Genomic DNA, 24,233 nt, shown 5'->3' with positions numbered 1-24,233 from the left:
ACTTCATACAGTACATGTCCAAACTATTCTTCAGGCATAATCCATTCAAATTTGCAAAGCCAAAAAAAAAAAAAAAAGGGGAGGTGGGGGAACAGGACACATTTAAAATGTGCATGCTATCATGGTTTAAAAAAAAACCCAAATTCTTTAAACAGCATTTATAAGTCCACACTCATACAGCTCAAACTTCAGTGCAATGGCTAAATCATTCAACACTCAAAGAACAGAACCATGCAAAGAGCAGCAAATATTTAAAAACAAAAACAACTACAAAAAAAAAACCAACAAAACCACACAAAACCCCCAACCAAATAGACCACAAAACACCAAAGAAAAACCCCAAACTGTTATCCAATATCCAATTTTGCAATGCAAAGGTGAAAACCTAAATCTGTGAGAAACTAAATCTGTAAAAAGGCTGTTATGGCTTAGTTTTGTTTTGCAGGTTAATTATGCAGCACTTGAAAAATGGAAAGGTATAGCTTCACCTCTGACCAGCAGAGTTAAAAATCTCTCAATTTTCCTTTATCACCATGGGATACTCTTTAGGCAATCTAAACTAATAAAGACTTCCCATTTCCAGATGAACACAAGATCAAGTGTACCAGTTAGGATTTCACATTCACAGTACATAAGAAAATACACATGGAAATAAAAGTAAAGGGTTAACTTAACAAGGATTTATTCATGGGAATACATGTAAGTAGAGAGAAAAAACAAACAAACAAAAAACAAACTAAACCAAAAAAGACACACAACCCCAAAATAAAACATCAACAGAAAAGCTAAACTAATGAAATGAAGATCCAAACCAACTTTCACTCCGTAGCTTTAAACTTGCATGCTTGCGCACTTAACTACATCACAAAGGGCCACCAACATGTGCTGATACATTGTAGATACCCTGCATTACATCCATTAACTTAAACATCTCTAAGATCATGCTGTGAACAAAAAGAAAACATAAAAGGTAGTATGTTGAGTGGAATAAACACAAATATAGTAATCATGTCATCAACTTCTACAATTGTCTTTACATGACAACTAACATTTATGTAGCCTTTAACAGGTCTTACCATGTAACTCAATTTTAGAGATTCTGCTAAAATCACTACTATATAACCACGCAGAAAGCACATCACACTGACAGCACAGAGACAAATATTTTGCACAGTTATATCAGCTTTCCACATTGTGCAGGTTACACACAATACAATATCAATCTTAACCTTAACAGATCCTAAAAAGGTATTTCAAGGCCTAATTGTTAACTACAGTACTTTATACCTATATTCTTAATAAAAATAAGATCCACAGAATCTCAGAAAAGTAATTTTAAATGCAGGGCTATATTGAACTGGTAAACTGCAACACAAGACTGGCACAACATAGGTAAATGTATACCAATTTCACTCTATGTGATGCAAGCATGCTACTTTCCCACTATGAGCCAGAATGCATAACTGAACCTTAAACTGCACATTAAGAATAATGCCTTACTCTAGAAATTAAATCTAATTAAGTACAATAACCAAATCATGTCAGCTACTTTATTTTAAATATAAAAATTAAGATGTCAATCTTTCCTTTGAAGTGTCTCCCCTTACCCCAAAAATGAAAGGAGTGACTCGTTTGGCAGCTTGCAAGTTGTTTCACTTTGTCCAAGTTAACCTTTATTAATTTACGACAGGGTTTCTATATTGTACACTGCAGGTGCCTACTCCTAATACAGACACAAGCTGAATTTTAACTGTACTAACTTTATTTGTGTAGTTATTCATTAACATGCAAATTACCTAAGAATCCCATCAGGCAGGATGAAATAATGTAGAAAACCCTTACTTCAAAAAAAAAAAAAAAAAAAGAAAAAAAAGAAAGCCTTTTGCTGTTTGTGACCCCATTCTTAGGTTTCCTTTATTGTGAACAAAATAGTTTTTCCTCTTTACGTATTCCTATGGTTCAATAATATGGTTCTTCTTATTTTGGTACAATTCCCCACAATAGTCCAGAATGTGCTGGTTTGTTAACAGATTTTTTCTTCTTCTTCACATCCAGTTCAGAGTTGTAATCAGAGACAGATTTCCACCCACAAAGGCTTCAGATGTTAAAACATTTCCCAACATAGACTTAATACAGTGATGGCAACACCTCCCTCCCGCCCCTCCCAGTAGGGTTGGGATTGTACTGTATTCCCTACTGGTTTACCCTTCCCCCCAGTAAAGGGTAACTTTTTCCCTGGGTGCAGAGGCTCCCTCATGGTCTCCCAGACTGAAGGACCTGTAAAAGAAAAGACAGAGTTATAGTTAAATCTTACCTTAAAACTTAACTAACAGATCAGTGCATAAACAAAGAGCTTTTTTTCCTTTTTTAAGTAGTAGGTGCCAACCTTTAACTTAAAAATGAATTTATGCCTAGATTTTCCCTTTTAAGTCCATTTAAGAAAAGAGTCCATTTAAGAAAAGAGCCCATTTATACCAGATAATTTATTATTCATGAAACAACACTGTATACTTTAAAGCTACACTGGCAGTTCCATTATTGTGGCTAAGCTTAGATTTAAGATAAAAATGATCCTATATATTCTAACAGGCTTTTGCCTTTTTAGTACAAGATTATGAGGCAGTTATGACATTGAGAAAGAATATTAAACATATCTTCTACTGACCTAACAATTTCACTTTTAGGTGGATTAAACAAGATAGCCATAGTGTCTCCTCAGTACAAACTGAGAATAATTGACAATTTTGCCACATTGGATTCCTCTTCTTTATGATGAAAAAACCCACCTATTTCAGAACTAAAATTCCCTCATTTATAAATATGTAAATATGTAAAAATGGGTTTATTTTTAATCCATTGTTCAGGTAAAAAATGTAATTCAAACAATTTTGTATGTCACCGACTGACAAATCTTAGACTGAGTTTTAAATAATTGTCCATCAATAAAACAAAATTGCATGATTCACTCCCATAAAAGTAGAAAAATTCTAGAGCAAGTATCAAATTTATATAAAGACTAAATGAATAAACTTAATTTGCCCTCTTTTTTGGGTAGTATAATTATCTCTTCACAGTATCACACTACATGCAGGAACTTCACTTTATACAGTGTTCACAAACAGCGTACAAAGTAAGGTGGTATAATAACACAAGTGTTCTAGAATGCACAATCACTCTTCTTTGCTGAAGTTGAATCATTCTCCAGACTGAATTGTAACAATTCTGAATTGGTGCATCAAGTGTAACATGGCAATAATAAACACATCAGCCTCCCCAAAACATCAAGCTGACTGACTGACAACAGTCAGAAGTTACAGATTAGCATAATATCCTTTATTCAATGCAAAGATCATCTAGTATGTGGTTAGGAATGTATTTAACTTCTCATGGCTAAAGTGTCTTAACAAACTTGCTTTCCTATCCTAGGGAAATATTCCTGCTTAGATCACATTCACCATCTACTAATTCATAAGGGAGCCTGTGACTTTAGTATGATGGCTTGAGGATTATAATAATCATTTTGCTTATTAAACCTGAACAGGGACTTTGTTACACCTTATCTTGATAAACTGCTGTGCATATCGTACAATCCATCTCTCTGTAAAAATAAAAGAACAGAATCAGACAACTGCTTTTGCTATCATTTAGGTACACTATCATATTTTTTTTTCTTCTTATAGGAAGAAAAGATATCTGTTCCAGTTTATCTGAAAAATTTTAGTCTAGTGAATTAATTGTGTTTCATATAATGTAAACAGGAAAGAAGTCTGTTATACAGCTCTGTTTAGCAAGGAAGATTTGTGTGCTTACCTCTAATTATGGGACTGCAGCTACAGTGCATAAGGTTAAACTCCATAATAAGCTGCAAGGCGCTCTTTTAAGGGAAGAGGAAACTGGTCAGAGAAACGCCTCCAATTCTCATCCCCAACTTGATTTTTAAATCCATGAAGAATCTACAAATGAGATGGGAGCGGGGGGGAAGTCATGATAATCATTAAACAGCAGATACATGATCATTATTTACCAGCAACATATGCAGCAAGCCACAAACTGCTGGATTGTGCATCTGTCCATTGTAATTCCCCAGTTTAATATTTAAATGTTACTAACAAACAAAGGAAGTCTAGTAATGTCCTTCTTAAAAGAAAAAAACCATATTCTATTAAATATAAATATACATATGTGTGTGCATGTATTTTTAATGACTATGGTGACTTACAACATAGAGTTAGGACATTTCAGAATGCTAAATATTTTGTCAGTTGACACAGTTTATATGTTTATAAACTGTTTATACATTTACTTTTTATACATATAATATTTTCTGGGAGGAAAGCTGAGCCAGAACCACCGCCAGCATTTGACAGAATGAATGCCTGTCAATTTCTAGTAATCACAAAAGCATCCTGTGAGAGCTGTGTTTTTTCCATGGAACCTGTAGACAACTATTACTAAAAAGGAAGCTATTAAAGTCTTCTGTGTTTTGAAAGAACAGGGATCCACAGCCAGCATAAGAGGGGAAGAGAAAAAAAAAATATAAAATATAAAAAGGTCTTAGTATTTTAGCTTGAATACAGCAGGTTAAAAGACAAACATACAAAAGAACAAAAGCAGATTAAATGCCTCCTCCTAATAGAAAATAATGCAGGGAGTTTCTAAAGTTTTGGGTTTTGTTTGTTTTTGTTTTTTAAACTCAAGGATACTGGATTGTGGAACAGTCTGTTATGAAAACATCCTCACAAAAAAGGCAATGATGTCAGAGTTAAAGCTCATGGTACTGAGTTCACTCTCAACACAACTTTTTTAAACAGAGCTGTTCTTAAACAGCATGTAGCAATAATAACATTACAGTGTCACCAGTTAATTTACTGCTTTTCTCCCTGAAGGAGACCTTCCATAGGCAGATTCACCTCTTTCCTAACCCAAAGAACCTGATTAGCCAGCTACCAAGAAACTACTGAAAAAAATCTAAGAATGTACAGGTACAACAAAAGGAACACTTCTTCCAGTACAGCTTTAGCAAGTGAGCTTCAGCTACAGTCTTCAGATTTCTTGCTTCTATAAAACATGATACAATTCTTAGGTTATGTATCAGATCTCAACACTGGCAGCTCATCTACCTGTGCTCTTGGAAGGGGTATTTTCTCTCTCAGCTCTAGTGCTCCAAAAACAACAAACAAACCAACCCACCCCAAAAACCAAACACTGGACAATCCACTAACAAGAGAAAGACCTCATGGGACTACACAGTTTTTTTCCATTGTTCCTAAAAAGCATAATTATTGTTGGAAAACATGTAACTGGACTACAGTAATGTATTCAGATAGCATAAAAACTCACTCCAATGAGGAAGTAATCTAAAAAATTTGCATGCCATCAATTGAAGAAAACTTTGTCTCCTTTCTTGCATGGCAAAAAGCACAACAGAATACACTTTAAAAAACAAGGTTGTCCTTATGCCAAGTGACCAAGAAAGATTGTGTCTAGTTTGAATGCATTAGATCCCACATGGATATCCTGGAAAGAATCTGAAAAAGAGGAGCATAGCTTATAGAAGCAAGTATTGAATGCTGAAGGACCAAGACAGAAACATATACTGAAACTGCTTTGGACAATCATCACAGATGGCATCCTGGACTTTCTTTTAAGCTTGTATTTGCTGTTTCCTTCTGCTGATGCTAGAATATTCACAGCCATGCATTTCCTGACCCTGATGTTCTTTCGAAGCCTCTCAGATAAATGGCCTCCTAACTAGGACAGCGAGATTTTTGTCCTTGCTCCCCAAGATGGGATTCAAAAGTTCTAGCTTACATTCTGATGTGCACACTTGGCATTACTTGAAGAGAAAATGCCAATACTGACCCATGATCCAAGTACACACTTAGAAATATGTTCCGTTTTAGCTTTAAGAAGATCATTAACTTTTTATATACATCCTTCCTAAAAACTGATTTCACTTCACAACATATGAGGGGAGCCACACTACTGAACAAAACCTGTTCATGAAAATGAAATGTTTATTTTGTTCTGGTTTTTAACCAAAGACACTAGTGCCAAAACACAATATATTACCTTCTAGATGTTTTGTTTTGTTTATTTTACACAAGGCAAACAGTCCTTTTGCTTAAATTCTATTGACACTTTGTCTAGGGATGAATTCTTGCCTATCACTGTACAATACTTTCTTGAAGACTTGGTTATCCAAGAGGGATTCTGAGGAGGGTTAAGCAATACCAAAAGCTTATTTTCAGCTGAAGCAAGATAAACAGATCAGGATACCACTAGAAGATTTTTCATTTGCAATTTTCTAGATATTTCTCAAAAAAAAAGTAGGCATCTTTGGGGGGGGGAATCTTGAATCTCACAGATCTCATTTTCTAGGAAGAAAAAAAAAAAGTCTTATATGTGGTATAAAACCCCCTGTTCTTCCAAATGCAGTTAAAACGTAGTAGGCTGGACGTTATGAAAAGCTCTTTGAGCTTTGATCTCAAGTGAGCTTTTCAACACTGTTAAAAAGAATTTTGGAATAACCCGAAAGCACGTAAGAAAATATAGGTAAAAAAAAAATTAGATTTCTGATGTTTTGTCATGACCACAAATACAGTAAGTGCTAATAGTGGAAACAGAAAGCAAGAAAGAAACAGGATCCAAAATCACCACAGTTCAGATATATTGTCATACTAGAAACATTACCTTACAGAACATGTCCCGGAGATCATCTTTTGGGCTAATCCATGATGCAACAGCATCACAAAAAAAGATAAAGTCCTATAAGATTAAACAATCACATAGATTAGAAACCTCAATTTATAGGCCTGAAAATGTCTGCTGTTTGCTCTAAGAACTATGCAGGGTATTTGATCTTAATTCACAACTGCTTTTGGTTTTGTGTCTTTATTTTCTAGTTAATTCAGACAATAATGGTAAGTTATTGTATGCTTAAGTATATAGAAATAGAAATAGCTGAGTGTAGGAATAGCTTTGTTTAATCAGGTTTTTGATGCAATAAAACCACAGTTAAAAAAAAAACAAACACCACCAAACCAAAAACAAACCCAAAACAAAACAAAAAACCCAAACAAACAACCCCCCCCCCCCCAAAAAAAAACAAAAAAACCCCAAAAAAACCAAAACCCAACAACAAACCAACACCTTCTCACTTTCTCCCCTCCCACACCACACTTGTCTAACTAATTGTTTCAGTACACATACGGAGTTTGAGAACTGATCATCTTAATAACAATTGACAAACTCAAGACCACACTCGCAACTCACTCTCGTGTTTTCAATGGATATGCAAAATGTTTATCATACAGGTTCAAAACTAAAGCCACCCCAAAATCCCTATGCTTAGTTCATCTGCTGTCATGCATTACCTCCTACTACACCATTAAAACATCAGTCTTAATGATTAAGTTGATAATGCATATGTTTTTGGACAGGAACTGAGGATAACAACTACATAGGAGGAGATCTGGGATAATGAAGAGAGTCCTTAATTACTCCTTCCCTTAAAGCTGTGTGAAAGAACAAATGGACAGCAGAAGAGGGAAATGTTAAGGACAAAATAAGGGATAAGTGAAATGAACTGAAAAATTCAAAAAACAAAAAAAAAAAACAAGACAGAGGTTCAATTATTGTGTTTCAGGGAGGATTTCAGGCAGAGGAGAAGGAAATTCATCTTCATTTTCCTTTTATAAAATATTACATTTGTAGAGCTTTACTTTGAATCTGTGGAGACTAAAGAGCAAGTCATATTCTATTCTTTAGATGTACCATTTATTTTAAAAAGATACATCTTCCTTGTCATATTGACTAAGCAATACATCCCAAGTTGAAACAGAATCTTCCCTACCAAAGTTTTAAGAATGAAGGGGTGGTTATTGTTTTTGTTTTGTTTCTTTTTTCAAAAGCCTGAAAAATAGGTTTTAGTATGTCAACTTTTGCCTCGTATTTTCATACATATCCTCAATATAAAAAAGACTGACAGAACTATCAAAATACAGTTAATCAAAGTTCATTATTTACATATTCTTTGTAAGCAAAAGACAAAAAATGAATTTAACTATACTGTCCTTTCCATAAGTGATAATTACTGAAACAGAAATCCTGAAGTATCATGTTATGTATAATTTGAAATATAAACATTTTGGCCTCCTTGACATCGAAAAAGCAGTTACAGCATGTACTACAGGGAATCAACATCAAGCTAAACTTTTTCATACTCCATATACAGCTGTCACTAAATTTCACATGAATAAAGAAAAAAAAAAAATTAAGATCTATTTATGTATCTTACTTGGACTACTCCACTGGGGTTGACTGAGATCATGGTACATATGCCACGGAATGCTGAATCCTTTTCCTCATTGTCTCTTATGTTTCGCAGAGAGGTACACCTAGTAAGTTGGAGAGCAAAACTTAGCTAATTCTATTACTTTTTCATTTAATCAAGTCAGAACTAGATGACAGTATTTGATGGAATAAGTCACACTGATAAGATTATCTGAAACACTATTTTGAGCATTTAGAAAGATACTTGTTATACACAGTCTTTACTAGTATATTCCCATTAGGCATGATCTCCAGAATCTTGCTTTCCTATTGCACTATATACAGTTAGAAAGTGTGACCTGTATTCCATTAAATACAAAAAAACCCCATGTATATGAAATATTTATAGAAACTATCATTATTAGAAGAACATATAATACTATTGCAGTATGAATTATGTCAGATACCACTTACAGAACAGTTATTTAACTTTTACAGAAGCAAGCTATTTTATACATAACAAGTCTAGAAACATATTCCTTACAGCAATTCAAGCCTCAGACTGAATTTTAAGTAAAGTAATGAACAGTTTAAATTTTACAGTATTTGCATGCATTGTATTATCATTCTGGTGGATTTTAAAATGCTCTTTCATAGTCAAGCTTTAACACACAAGCATGTGACAATCTTATCCCATGCATAAATTAGTCATTAGCCACAACATAAAGAATACATGATGGTGCTACTAAAAACTCACAAACCTTATAGGACAAGATTAGTCACATGGTTGGCAATGATTAAGGATTGAGATTTTGTAACCAACTGAAAATATATCTAAAAGTGAGATAGAAGAAAGAAAGAAAGAAAGAAAGAAAGAGAGAGAGAGAGAGAGACAGAAAGAAAGAAAGAAAGAAAGAAAGAAAGAGAGAGAGAGAGAGAGACAGAAAGAAAGAAAGAAAGAAAGAAAGAAAGAGAGAGAGAGAGACAGAAAGAAAGAAAGAAAGAAAGAAAGACAGAAAGAAAGAAAGACAGAAAGAAAGACAGAAAGAAAGACAGAAAGACAGAAAGAAAGACAGAAAGAAAGACAGAAAGAAAGAAAGAAAGAAAGAAAGAAAGAAAGAAAGGAAGAAAGGAAGAAAGGAAGGAAGAAAGAAAGAAAGAAAGAAAGAAAGAAAGAAAGAAAGAAAGAAAGAAAAGAAAAATGAATTAAAAAAAAAGATTGAATAATACACACCAGGGTCTTATAAACTGCTGTAGCATGGGGGCCACCTCTTGAGGACAAACGTAACCAAGACGACCAATTGTTATTGCTAAGGTAATGCAACCACGGTTATACACCACCAAACGCCAACCAAGACATGAGCAAATGAGGGGGGAGGAGAAAAAATAAAGAAAAAACAACAAATAACTCAGAAACAGAAGCCAACAGAATCTGTGTATGATAGTAAACATAAGATTTCACCAGTGCTGTTTATTACCACCCCCTAAATAAGAGGCAGCAACATAATGGTATACTCTCCAGGGTAAAAGAAAAATTCAAGAAGAAAATGAGAGAACACCAAAAACTACAATTTAAAATCCAAAGGCTTTCTGATGTAAGCAGTCATTCTGCCCTCTTCAGAATCATCTCTTACAGTAAATTTACCTACCATACAAGTTTTTAATAAAAAGTACTATTATGGATACTCTTGACAGAAAGGAATTAACCCTTTTCAGTTTTAGTATCAAGTAGTCATAAACATTTTATTTTTTCAATATTTTGAATTCAAGATTTCAATAGGCCTACTATTTATAAATACTTTTGCATTTACTATTTTGTGGTCTACCTAATAAACACTAAATAGATGAAACACTTCTCAAAGAGCACCAAATATTTGCTTTCTTCACAGTCTTGTAGAGAATTTAAAGTGGTTGCTAACTCATGGCAACTGACTGCAGAAAATTAATTCCTTAATCCCAATATTTCTCCTGTTCAGAAAAGGCTTCCTCATAAAAGTTGCATAAGAATCTGACTTAAGGACACATGAAAAGCAAAACTGCTTCTTTGGATGATTAGGTAGTATGGTCCTTTGTTCTGAGGGGCAGACTGAAGAAAATATTATCATGCAAATGTGTTTTAATGGTGTTTGCTCAACTCATGAAAGATTAAACTTTAGAAAAAGGAGAAGGTGGGGAATAATGTATCAGGATTACTTGAAGCAAAATACATGAATAATACTAAAATCCAGCAGATTTATATGAAGCAGAGAAAAGAAATCTATGTTCAACCTAACACAACACTAATTAACAGGCATTTGTGAACAGTTTCATGATACATGCAATAAAGCAGATGATGCTTTCTCCAATAAAAGTTTAATGCAGGATATACTACCAGTTTGAAACATTCTCATTCCATGAAAGCTGCGGCTCACTGGTAATGTATTATTTTGCCCAGACATTGCTCAATTTCAATATGCAGCATCTCAAATTTTCAGATCTAACTTATAAAACTGCATATGAAGTGCTACTTTCAAATGAAAATATACTTTTAAGGTTTATTTGTAAGCTCTCACAGCTACAGTCTGTACAAGGAATAATAATTTCTGCCAAAGCTTAACTTTTTGGCATGTACTCATTATTTTCTATGCAACTACTTTTACTTAAGGTGGTCTCATATCTTTCAATATAAGTGTTTTCATAGCTCATGACATGACAACCTAAAGCAGAGAACAGTAATGCTCTTGCACGTACCAATGGCATGTAGCACAATATCCCACAACAAACTTATTATAAGTACACCACACTCAACATTTATTTGCAGTTATGCATCCACATTTAAAGTAAATTTTAAGATACTAAAAAAAAGTCAGTGTTTGAATGCTTCAAAAAATTCTCTAGCAGTGATGGAAGCAAACTTTTAATACTGGATGCTTCTCAGTTACAGGTATTACACATTCATCAGCACAGACGAAGGGGGTTGGGGCAAAGAAAATTTATATTGTTATACTGTTCCATGGTGTATTTCATAACAAGTAGTTATTTGCTCCAAAATTATCTTTTCAAAAAGCAGTACTTATAATATGCCAGACAACTAGGCAATTTTTCCTTCAAGCTCATCTTCCATACTAAATGAGGGGGTGGGGTATAGAGAATACTGGAGGAAAAATATGCATTGAAAGAAATCTCTCCCTAATTTATCTCATACTTAGCTCAAAAAAAAATGTAACTGTAGCACTGAGTTTGCATAATTTTCTATTATGTCAAGTATAATAACTAAACTATCATTTTTCTTACAAGACAGTTTTGAAAGAGAAAAAAAATCGATTCTCAATTAGTAAAATAGTAAACCAGAAACCTGTTAAAATATTAATAAAGTTTTGCTGAAGTATGGAAGGTGCTCTTCATACCAGAACATGCCCTCCATAAATGCAAAATAAACAAGCCTCAGAAATTCCTATTCAATAAGACATTTGGGGACTTATCCCAATTTGGAAGGCAAAGCTGCTGGCCAGAACATAAAAACATGCATGCCACTGTTAGACTTCTTTTCAGAAACTTGTTATTATGAGACCAGGTAATAGAAGTTATATGTAATTTCAATTATGTTGTGGTAAAACTGCCATCACAGATCTAGATTTTTGTGCATATTACTACAAAATAATCTTTAAAAAATTGTTCATTTTTGGTAAATTGAAAGAGTTCATTGTTTAGTTTATATATGCCAATTACATTTGTTTCAAACACTAGACGTATATATAAAGTACACATGTAGTAAGGACATGCATATATTAAAATCAGTGTAAAGCCACTAAGTCTTTAAGTGTTACTGCATACAGTTGTCATATTGTATGCATAAATAAAATTGGAAGAATACTTAAATAGATGATAAATAAATATAAAATGTTATAAAGGTGAGAAAGCAATAACTTTAATCTAGATACATGATAGATGTTTTCCTTCAAGACTGAGACTTGTAAGAGCTTCTGCAAAACAGAGTTGGTTTTGCTTATAAAAGCCAAATACATAGCAAGAAAATAAGTTCTATGGAATTTTTTAAATCTTTATATAAAAACCCTCTAATTCCCTTCACCATGAATGGTTCCATTTTTGGGTACCTGTATTCTCTAACAATGTCTTTGGTGTGTTGGGTCTGTTAATTATTTCTACAAGCTGGTGCAACACCATTGGAATATAAGGCTGCATCTCTATACCTGAAACAACCAAATAGAAACATTCAGAAGAAAATGACCATTAATATACATAATCAATTTAGATCTGGTACGTTGAACTTACTGTCAAGGACAAGAACATCAAATTTAATTTAAATTTTAATATGAAAGCATCAATAATAATAATAACAACAACAACAACAAACCATTCTAAATGTGCAAAGATTCAAAGAAAAAAAAATTTAAATCTTACCCATTTGAATGGAGATTTCTCCAATTGCCCAGGTGGCATTGTTACACACAGAAATGAATTCAGGATTTAAGTTGGTTCCCAAAATGGGCATGAAATCAGCTAGAAAGAACGACATTTAAAAACTCATCACACAATACAACCATCTTGTCCCATTATTATAAGATCACAGGGAGGAAAAAAAAGTTTTTAAAAAAACATGTAAGCATATTTAAATTCTTGTAAAGCATTACACCTGAATTAGCAAGAGCTGTATTTCTGCTGTATATCAGATTAACCTGGATTTTACAACCTAAGCAGATCAATGCAAATCTTTTAAAAGTAAGATTTTAAAATATTTTTAATAGGCTTTACCTTTATTTAACTCTAGAAATGTTTTTTCTCCCCTTCCCAGGGGTGGGGAAAGAAAAAACACACCTGGATAGCTATATAATCAGCTGTGCAAAAACAAAAACCAACCAACCAACCAAAAACCCAAAACAACAACAAAACCAAAACACCAAAAAAACCCCAAATCAAACCAAACCAAACCAAACACCTCCCCAACAACAACAAAAATACCAAACACAACACCTCCCTCCTCCAAAACCCAGCGAACAACAATGAAGCCTAGACGGCAAATTACAGCCTTGATTAAATTTTAATAAAATATTAATCAGAAAGATAGATTATAACATTGCCAAATAAATTTTAAATTCCAAGTCTATTCAAGCATTCATTTGTGAAGTTAAGTGTACCTCAAGACTATCCGAGGTAATATACAATGAATATTGTGGAAGTGTATAACTGATGCTAATTCCCTACTGAAATAAACAAAACAAAACATAACCCCAAACCTACCCTCTAGCCAAGTTTTCTATTTTCCATATATATAAATTATGTGTAACAATAGATTCTAATAGAAAAAGCTATAAATTCAAGAATTTATCAAAGAAAGCAACTGTTCTAATTGAAGTCTAAGTACATCTATTTTGTTGTATTGCAGCACAACATGAAGCATGTTATATTATAAAAATCAAGCAGCAAAATGAACTTTTGCACTGCCTACAAAAAGAACATGTCTTAAACACACAGTTCAAAGGAGAAAAGACTACAGACTCTGCTGATCAGGGAAATTAAAACTTACAACACTATGACAAGGCAAATCACAGAAAAGGGAACTTAACAATGGCTAAATCAACCTCTTATCAATTTGTAAAACATGTTAATTATTTAATATGTAAAAGAAACATACCGATGCAAGGCTTAACATGCTGAAAACACGCCTTTGTCAGATCACCTAACAATGCAAAAGAACTCTGCCGTACCTCAGGCATTTTATCCTAAAGAGAGGAAGAAAAAAACCTGACAATTCTAGAAGTGTTTCTGATTCTCCTAAGAAAGAATATCCTTGGATTAAACAGGTTACTCATCTCACCTGCATGCATTGGTACATTAGTGTCAGTATATTGCTGCAAGCCACTAGCTGTTCAATGTTGCCTCCAAGTCCTTCAGCTAAACCACTGAGTAAATCAAGAGCCACAATCATGAAATCTTTATCTGGAGCCTCATATTGGTCTGGCTGAGCATTGTGCAACTGCAACAAATAAGTATGCATTTTCAGGGGTAGATTTTCTCAGGGGTATGCATAAAAGTAAAAACAAAACAAAATAAACAAACAAAAAATTAGTTTCAGAACTGCAGCTTAATTTAAATATTCAGTTATTAATACTACAAATCTCCCTGCAAACCCGTAACTTTACATAGTTAATACATTGGTTTAAGGAGCTATTCTGAAAACATTGGAATAGCAATAGAAAAATACCATGGCTTGAGCAAGAGTCTTCTGCACCAGATTTACACAACGCTGGTACACAGGTTCACAGTACGGAAGAAAGCCAGACTGCAAGGCAGTAGCAACTGATGACAGGCACTGGAATAAAATAACAAAAAAAAAAAGAGCGAGAGAGACACACTAACTTTCCTCATCTGCCTGAAGTACCTTTTACTTGGGAGGCATAAATTAAAAGCATTTTAAGTATACTCACAAGTAAATTATTAAATAAAAACAACCTTAAAAGGCAGCACCAATGAGCTGAGCCAAGGCAACTGTCAGCTAATTGTTACTCTCTCCTACATATGTCAGTTGAAAAAATTTCTCAAAAGCAGCATCTTCTTAGAAGTGGCCCAGAAAGTTCATATGAATACAGTTACTATAATTCAGCTAGCACTTACACTAAGCTTCAGTATCCTGAAGCCCTAACATTACCCAATTTACAAAACTAATTTTTCTAGAAGTGTTTTCCTGCTTCACGCTCAGAAAGTACAGAGAACAGACTGAATGATCTGGTTCATACCTTCAACCTGTATGATAACAGTTTCAATGGAGGGATGAAGGGAGAGCAAGGAGAGAAAAAAGAAAAACAGGGGAATGGAACATTTTTTTTAAAAAAAGAATCACAAAGAAAACACTCTAGAATGGCAGAAAAAAAAATCTAAAAGATTTCTGCTAAACCTAATGACATTTCCTCAGTCACAAGATTTTCTCACTACAGCCATATATTCTCCATAATGGGAAATAGCTTTTATAGTTACACTTCCTAGTAGGAGCATCTTTAGTAAAAGGGATAATCCCTAAAAGAAGTTGATAAAACATATTTAAATTTTAACATTTACCTCTAATAAAGGGAAGAGATCTTTATCTTCATCCTTCAACATGTTCCACTTCTGGATTAATGGAGGCATTAGCATCTGAATATATTCCTGTTTAGGATGAAAATGCATCATCTACTGAAACATTTTGTTCCATACTAATTTATTTCAAAGCTAGAAAATTGATATATTAAGAACTGATATATTATACTTTTTCATCAAAAGAAAATTGATATACTGTAACTGAATCATTGTTGCAATATGTAGAAGTAGTTTAATATTAGAATTTACAATTTATGTCTTAAGATTTTTTGCTGAGGCACATAAGTACCTTTGCAGAATGAATCTTTTCCTCCAGGTTTTGCTTCAGTGTAGCAACTTTTAATAGCTGCCTTGGTTGTTACAAATCTATAGGATTGCCTCAGGGTCTACAGAAAATGTTTTAACCAGCAATGCAATCTGGCTGCCACCTGCTTTACTCAACCATCTCCCATTGCCCTGATGCTACAACCCTATCCCACCAAGTTCCTGAAACCTCTTCCTCAAGCAACTACCCATCCATGAAGAAATTTTCTATCCCTCCAGAAGGGCAAACTTACCAGTTCTGTATAAAGATGTTGCATCTTCCCTGACACTGCTGTCACAGTCACAAGGACATTAAGCAAGGCATCCCTCTAGTACTGTTGCTCCCAGAAAGTATCTAAAGAGCCAACAGATGCTGCCAGCTAATGCTATGTCCAAAGATAAAATATTCTAAGTGACTGAAGAAAGTACCACCGTCACCAGGAGCTCCCATTTAGCTTCCTCCTGGTGCTGTCAAATGTGAAGCTGGCCAGGGCCAGAGAGACATTGGAAAATATGTCTTTTGATGGTGTGGAGTCTTGGACGGCAAGTAAAATGCCATGGCAACAAACCAAATTGTTTTATTCTAGTGTGTCTATGTCATGTGAAGCACTACAGAGAAATAAAACAAATTTCAATAGTCATCATAAGATGCGCATGTGACACGTATGAATATCCTATTAATGAACATATGTAGACTTCAAAAAACCCACTATATTTGCCTGTGTGCTATCTGTGCTTTGTCCAAAGGATTCTGTGTTTTTATATATAAAATATGTCTGTCCTATTCTCTGATAAAGCAATTTCTAATTATGATGTGCTCCAATACATCGAAAGACACACAGAGCAGCTTAGCTATACTGAAAGTGGTTACAAAGAAAAAAAACCCCAATCATTAGAAATTAGTACATACATTCCACCAATTTCTTTAAAGTCCCGTTTCATATCTAGATTGATATATGTATCTCCTCTGAGCTGAAACATTCTGAGAATGATGGAAAAAAGTCACAATAATGAGAAGCACATTTCACAAGCCACCACATACACACTTGTTTATGTGAAATGGGGAATATTTGTGTACTGAGAAATTTACATGCAGTCTATGTATTTTACATGTAAATATTTATTATTATTGAAGCCTAGTTTTTATAACATGTAAAGCATACTACAAAAACCATCAAACCAGTTTTTCAATATATGACAAGTGCTTCTACAGAACATAAGGTATACTCACTGGTTTATTTAGATGATGTCCTACAGAATCTGCTAGAGTTCCTATAGCATCATAAAGAATGAGCAGGTTTTTATGCTGGTATTTACTAAATGCGAAGACCAAAGTGTCAAGTATATATGCAAGATAAGGAACAAGCTCTGTACAAGCCTCCTCTTCTAGAGTAGCAAAGGCACTGAATGACAGAAAACCCACCCCAAAGAGGTCAGTCAGTATCTTGGTAAAAAACAAAACAAACAAAACAAGACCACCCAAAATGCCCCACACTACCCATTTCTGTTTAAACAGAGAACTGTACTTCATCCTCAAATTCATCCAAGGTATGTTTTCAAAATGGTATTACTGAGACAAACTCAATCTATTTTGACTGAACACAAAGATTCAGCTCTGACATTGTGATGAGCAAAATTTAAAAATATTTCTGTAAAACCAGTTATGTATACATGTTACAGATCTAATTCTGCTTTATGAAGAAACTTTCTTGGCAGTCTGCTATGTATACTCCTCCCCACACAAACTGACACATAAAAGCTTTATTTGTTGAGCTTCCTGCACAAGAGGTGTACTCATTCCATTAACAGTGTGTCCATTTTTTTTTTTAAATATCAGCAGAAAAGGGGGAGAAGGGAATCTTACGTTCAAGGATCTCCTTTCAAGAGAAAGCAAATATCCCTTGAAATAACTGTAACCCAAATGTTTTGGTAATCCTGAGCTAAGTATAAACAACATCACAAATGCAATGATAGGATAGTTTTCCTTTGTCATCAGTATTGACCTTGTTCATAGGCATACAGAAGCCAGATTTCAGGTCAATGAAACTTCAAATACTGAAAATAAAGAGATGGCACATACAGACCATTTCTTTTACTGCAAAAGATTGTTTAGTTTGGTGATTCATATACCTTGAAAACTGGACAAAAGAAATACAAATTATCCGTTTTCATTTTATTACAACTTGGAGTAATTTGTGACTACTTCAGAAGAAGCTGAACCTACTCCAATTTAAAAGGAAAAAAATAAAATACATTAAGAGCTAGAAATGGAGCAGTGCATTAATCGATAAATGCATTAAAATAGTTTCCCACGAAAAAGCAGTGTCATGGATAGTGCTTTTTGTTTAAGCTTTGGCTCACCTGCAGGCAGCTTCTTGTACTCTCTTGTTGCTATCCAGGATACGCTTTAGCAATTCAGTCATTAATGGCTTCAAGTATGTGTCTGGGGGTTGACTAACTACCCAGTGTGCATAGCGACTAAGAGTCCAGCATGTAATGGAGCGCACAAGTGCCTTTTTGTTAGAGAGGCACTGAATAAGATGAGGGATCAGCTCAGGAAGATATGGAATCATACCCTGCATGCAGCCTAGAAGGAAAAATAGCTATTACAGTATGAGAATTACAAAATCTAATAGAACTTTTTGTTATTTCCTAGAAGGGACATATTTTCATCCTCTATCATATAGTAATACATTTTAACAATATACGAAGCAAGTCTACCTAATTTATGTTAAGTCCTAAAAAGAAACCTCACCATAAACAATAAATGAAATCCCCAATCAAATTTATATTCATTTCAACTACATTTCTACTTCAGGGCTTGCCAAATCCCCAGAAATTCTGATTTATTAAATGTAGTATAGCAAGAACATCCAAATAAAATTAGTTTATAAAGCCTGGAAGTGTTATGCCAGTCTACACAGAGTGACCAAGACAACAAGTAGAGAAAGATTAGGCCTTGAAAACAAATCATTGTATCATTAAAAAATATTCCTTAAGAAATTAAATTTTCTTCTTGTTTTCTCCTAATATCACACAAATACTGACCAGCAATAAAAGCTACTAGGCTGGTTTTGGCTGGGGTAGAGTTAATTTTCTTCACAGTAGTATGGGGCTATGGTTTGGATTTGTGCTGGAAACAGTGTCGATAATGCAAGGATGTTATAGTTATTGTTGAGCAGTGCTTACAAAGAATCAAGGTATTTTCTGCTCCTCACATTGCCCCGCCATCAAGTAGGCTGGGGGTGCACAAGAAGCACAGCTGGGACAGCTGACCCCAACTGACCAAAGTGATATTCCACACCACATGACATCATGGTCAGCACTAAATTAGGGGGAAGGTTCACCGGGGTGGGGGGGCACTGCTCAAGGACTGTCTGGGCATCGGTCGGTTGGTGGTGAGCAATTGTTTTCATTTGCATCACTTGTCTTTCTTGGGTTTTATTTCTCTCCCTTTGTTATTTTCCTTCTCATTACAATTTATTATTATAATTATTATCATTATTTTATTTCAATTATTAAACTGTTCTTATCTCGACCCATGAGTTTTCTCACTTTTGTCCTTCCAAATCTCTTCCCCCCATCCTGGTGGAGGGGGGAGTGAGTGAGCAACTGTGTGGTGCTTAGTTGTTGGCTGGGGTTAAACCACAACAGCTACACATTTCAAATCAGCAAGGGCAGTAATACACTGAGATTTGCCAGAAGTACTAACTTTTACCTCGCTTGACTTGAAATCAAAACCAACAAAAAAGTTTTCTAGCAGCAAAGAAAAAGTATGTTCACTAGGCACTGTAGGAAAAGATAAACAATCCAAGCATGGACCCAAACATATTCCTTCAATTTGCAAAATGGACAGAGATGCTAGAAATACAGGCAAAAAGCCAATAAATGGAAGTTATCACATTTAAATGAGAGAACCATCCACAAAAAGCAGCTCAGGATACTGAAGTCACAGAACCTGTCTTCTCCATTTCTGAAAACACTGAATGAAATGTGAGGCTCAAATTTATTAAATATTCCTGTTGCATCAAATCAAGGTGGTACTTAATGAGAGACCAATAAATATATGCTGCAGAGTTAAGAAAGGGAGGAATAAAATAAATTATCTAAGTTATTTATCATCTGAAACATGCATAATTTGAAAATGAAAAATTAAACAAATGACTGCAGTCACTAATTAGTAGATGTAGAGATTAATCACTAAAACCAAATCAACTAAGGATGTATGCTTGTTTGCACAAGTAAATTCACCTAGAAGGAATCACAGAGATGCTTTAGAACCAATAAAAAATTCAGCAACCTGATATGCACTGTTGCCTTACCTTCAGCAATTGCTCCAAGAACAAGAATACCAGATTCTTTAACTACCCATTCGGGATGGAAGAGCAATTCCTTCAAAAGGGGCAAGATGTGTGGCAGAAGTTCATCGTGAAATACATTAGCCAGGACATCTAGAGCAGCAGCAGAACATTTCCCTGAGGGGAATTAACAGTGTTAATCTCTGGTTATTATACAAGCAGTTGTAGTTAGACAGTATAATCCTCATTTTAACTGTGAGCTGCTAGGGCATTAGAAGGAAAGATACTTCCATTTCATTACAATATACAGGAATCCACTGTACTCTGGTACAAAGCTACAGCTCTTACAAAGCCATTTTTGCAGCACTTTTATAGTCACTAAAAGGACTTGTACACTGGGGATACTAAAACACTCACTGACAGGAACCACACCATTATATTGCAACATTATATACATTACCTAATTTCAGGATGGTGTAACACTATATAAGACAGAAGGTCTGTGACATGAATGCAACATACTGAAGAAACTAAGGAAAAATAGCCTAAAAATATTAGCAATCGATTAAAAAGAAAATATTGAAACATGATCCATGTCTCAAAGCAAAAAAAGGGCAAAATCATCAATCTCTAGAGACTGAAAGAAATTCACTGACCTCTGCTCTGACCTTTTATATCTTACTCCTAATTCTGTGATGCACCAATACAAAGGACATTACCTCAAAATTTGTTCAAAAGTTTTTAATCTCATATTTTTAGCACACAAAAGCTCATAAAAGAATAACTTCAAAACATGATTCAGAAATCCTTACTCTGGTTTTCTGCTGTGGTGCTGTCTAGAAAAATAATGCTAAGATGGATTTATAAAGAATGCTTGTATTACAGAATTTATACTGCACTCTTTTTGCTTATTATGATCTCAGTTTCTTCTTAATCTGCCAGAAATGATCCAACTGGAACAAAAGTATATACAAGACAGGTAATCAGGCAAAATATATGTGGCAAATGTAACATGCAAAAATCCTAAACTGGACCTAAACTGCTAGTGAGCCAAAACAGGACACAGATACGTTTTCAGCTGGGAGGTAGCAACTACTAGAATATGTAATAAATACAAAACTGCTCTGCTCCTAGATGATGTCCAACAGGTTTAAACAAAACAAAACATGAGCCCTCAACTCAGAGCAGATCTCCAGTGCAACACAGTAATAAACAGTACAGACTCCCCAAGACCAGCACCTGCTGCTTTCAGCTAAGACTGTTTCAGCTTTCTACTAGAGGAAAAAAAGGCGGGCTCCCATATTTAGTTACCAGGACTCATTAGTAAGCAATGCTGCTAATTGTCAGGCTGTGCTGATGCTTCCTTTCTGTTCCAATTGGAAGTCAAATATAGAACACTGAACAAGAAATAGGGCATGCAATTCTGAATTTCAGATAATCCAAATTATCTTAAATCCACATGACATACATCAAAACAGATTTCTTAACTGTTCTGTTCTCCCTCTTTCCTAGTTAGCTTTAGCTTCCTTGCCATCTTAACCAAAATTGTGGACCACAGAGTGCCCTCTGTCATTTCAGACGCGTTTTTCAGAAAATATGTATTCTGCGATCTCTACACACAATGACTACAAGAATAGCATTACGAATTAAAAACTACATTAAAAAGATACTTTACTTTCTTCTGAAATAATAATAATAATTTAAATTGATTAAATATGTCTCAAAGTTGTTTGATCTGTAAGCTTCAAGGCACATTCATCTGTACTACATCTGAACTACTGGTAATAGTTGTCAAAAGCAGTATGTTCAAATGGAGGGGAAAAAAATCAAATACACAAACCAGATTTAGAGGGAAGAATGAAGTAAAAGAAAGCATTATTAAGCTTCCTCAAGCTAAGAACAATGTGCAAGACTTTTTTCAATAATGTAATGTTAGACAGGTGATCCATGATTTCGATTATCTCGTAGAATTAAAATTCAAATTCCAAAGCTGCTGTTGAATTGCATTCAGCAGATGTTTGCAGCTCTATCAGCCATATTCAAAATAAGCTTACAGATAGCTAGCTTTTGTCAGTACAGTTACATAGCCAAAACATCACCTGAAAGTCTCCCCCGTTTCCCCAACCACCAATTATAATCAGCGGATAGTTCTTTCTCTATTCAAAAGGAAAGCCTCAGTATTCCTATATACAAACTTTTTACTGTATTATGCAAGTAGATATATTTTAAAACATTTTACATGTTACTTTGACGTACTTAAATTCCAGTCAGAAATAGTGTCATCATCATCATCATCATCAAGATCGTCGTCATCATCTTCAATACCATCTTCTTCATGTTGCTGAGCTACTGTCCGTGAACGATGAAAACGAGGTCTTATGTCCTGTTCACTATCTGGAATAGCTTCATCTTCTTCAACATCCCCCTGTCATCAAAATGTTTGATTACAAAAACTACTGCAACTATATTGCTCATGGAAGTTAAGAATGTATTGTAAACTTTACTTCAAGATTTTATAAACATTTGAAAGATTCACATCTGCCCAGCTAACTAAAATGGCCATCGTTCCTGCATTCTGCTACAGTATTTACCAGAAAAATGACAGGAAAATAGAAGCAAGAGAGGTAAGCTCACACAAAAGCACAAAGTATCCTTCTTGCTAAGAAATTATGCTTGATGGAAGGGAATTAGAAGGAAGAAGAAATAGAGAAATTCTAGTACAGAGACATTCTAAAATGTTGTGAGGGGAAAAAGTTGTGCAGTTCAAGCTAGAAGGTCATTAAAATGAATTCTGATCATATTTTTAAGGTTCCGGTGCTGCAGTAATTCATGGGTAAAAGTATCCCATCTCTGCCAAAACTGGGTGGGAGGGGACAGGGGCAAAGCAGGAAAGCCCACAGACTATTTTCCAACAAACAGAGCAGCAGTTGCATGTAGTTTTTGGAACAGCACACCTTGCCCAAGAAAGCTAAATCTCCATTGAAGAGATGGCAGACCAAATCTGGTCTACCAGTTCAATCATTCTGATTGACAAGTCAGAAGCTAAAGAGATATTCTTACTGAGTATAAAAGAAATCAGTGCTTACCTTCAAGAGAATAATATCAATCTCTGAATATTTCATACCATTTACCAGCACAGGTATCAGTCTACAAAGAAATATTGATACATGTCAAGAAGGAAGACCCTGGTAATTACAGGCCTGTCAGTCTCACTTACTGCCTGGTAAAATTATGGAGAAGGTTATTCTCGGAGTTATTGAAAAACACGTGAGAGACAATGCAGTTATTGGTCATAGCCAGCATGGGTTCACAAGGGGAAAGTCCTGCTTAACCAACTTAATTTCCTTTTATGACAAGATCACCCATCTAGTTGACCAAGGGAAGCCAGTAGTTGTGGAGGTTTTGGATTTTAGCAAAGCTTTTGATTCTGCCTCTCACAGTATCATTCTGGACAAAGTGTCCAGCATACAGCTATACCCATAAGTGGTAAGTGTGGCAGATGCACTTGACCCCCCCCCCCCCCAGCCAAACCAGCAGCAGTTTGGTCCAGGCTCCAGAGGATGTAAAGGCCTGAGCCACAGCCAGGCCAAGAACTCCTTCCAGGAGACCCACAAGGAAGCAGAACGGCACACTGAACACCAGTAACTTGTGGGCACAGGAAGTCTCGTGCATACTTTTTCTACTGTATGCAATTGACTACGAGTCAACCACTTCATTCTATAAATATGACAGCCTGGATGAGCCCACTTTGAGCTCTCCCTGCTAAATAAGTGAGCTGTATGGCAATGGTTTTACTACTCACAGGTCACTGGACAAGCCCAATTCAAGTTCAATATTAATCATTTAGCTTAAGTAGGTGCACACCAAATGTAACAGATTATTTAGAGATATAAGGTTGTATGATTTTTAATATACTCTTTGATTCATGTTACTTGGTAGACTAGATTTGCTAAAATTTTAAACTCATATTTACCAAAAGCAACTGCAGACTACACTAAACACCTGCAAGATCAAGTCTAGCTTGCATTTTGCTGTGAAAAATGGAATTGACTGGGAAAACAACGATCCAAGGCTAACAGAGACATCACAGACATCTGCGAAGCAGGCCCTATTTTTGCACTTTGCTGAGAAGAAAGGATTTATCCAGACAAAACGGCACCTTCAAGGATATGGACCAAAAACAATGTCTACAACTGAACAAAACAAAGGCCCACATGGAGTCAGGGAAAAAGTGTCCAATGGGGAGCAAAAGGACCTGGTGATGAAATTTTGCTATTGGACTGGATC

General features: G+C 34.9%; 1 protein-coding gene across 8 annotated transcripts in view; it reads right to left on the bottom strand.

Annotated features, from left to right (window-relative positions):
- Positions 1–658: 658 nt before the first annotated feature.
- The window catches only part of LOC135577087 (transportin-1-like), a 111,410-nt gene continuing 87,835 nt past the window's right edge, over positions 659–24,233 (bottom strand). For 4 of the 8 annotated variants that reach the window (XM_065044780.1, XM_065044781.1, XM_065044782.1 and 1 more), the window contains 16 exons: positions 23,033–23,093; positions 22,203–22,371; positions 19,971–20,123; positions 18,010–18,235; positions 16,880–17,051; positions 15,328–15,414; positions 14,477–14,584; positions 14,090–14,248; positions 13,907–13,994; positions 12,676–12,774; positions 12,369–12,464; positions 9,509–9,584; positions 8,300–8,399; positions 6,694–6,768; positions 3,811–3,953; positions 659–2,277 (listed from right to left, as the gene is read on the bottom strand). In XM_065044780.1, coding sequence (XP_064900852.1) covers positions 3,846–3,953; positions 6,694–6,768; positions 8,300–8,399; positions 9,509–9,584; positions 12,369–12,464; positions 12,676–12,774; positions 13,907–13,994; positions 14,090–14,248; positions 14,477–14,584; positions 15,328–15,414; positions 16,880–17,051; positions 18,010–18,235; positions 19,971–20,123; positions 22,203–22,371; positions 23,033–23,093 — 1,777 coding nt within the window. In that variant the 3' untranslated portion in view covers positions 659–2,277; positions 3,811–3,845. The remainder of the gene's footprint in view (positions 2,278–3,810; positions 3,954–6,693; positions 6,769–8,299; positions 8,400–9,508; positions 9,585–12,368; positions 12,465–12,675; positions 12,775–13,906; positions 13,995–14,089; positions 14,249–14,476; positions 14,585–15,327; positions 15,415–16,879; positions 17,052–18,009; positions 18,236–19,970; positions 20,124–22,202; positions 22,372–23,032; positions 23,094–24,233) is intronic. The other 4 variants (XM_065044783.1, XM_065044784.1, XM_065044786.1 and 1 more) reach the window with 1 other exon arrangement.

The sequence above is a fragment of the Columba livia genome, chromosome W (assembly GCF_036013475.1).
Source record: "Columba livia isolate bColLiv1 breed racing homer chromosome W, bColLiv1.pat.W.v2, whole genome shotgun sequence".
Lineage (NCBI taxonomy): Eukaryota > Metazoa > Chordata > Aves > Columbiformes > Columbidae > Columba > Columba livia.
This window is presented reverse-complemented; position numbering and strand designations above follow the sequence as displayed.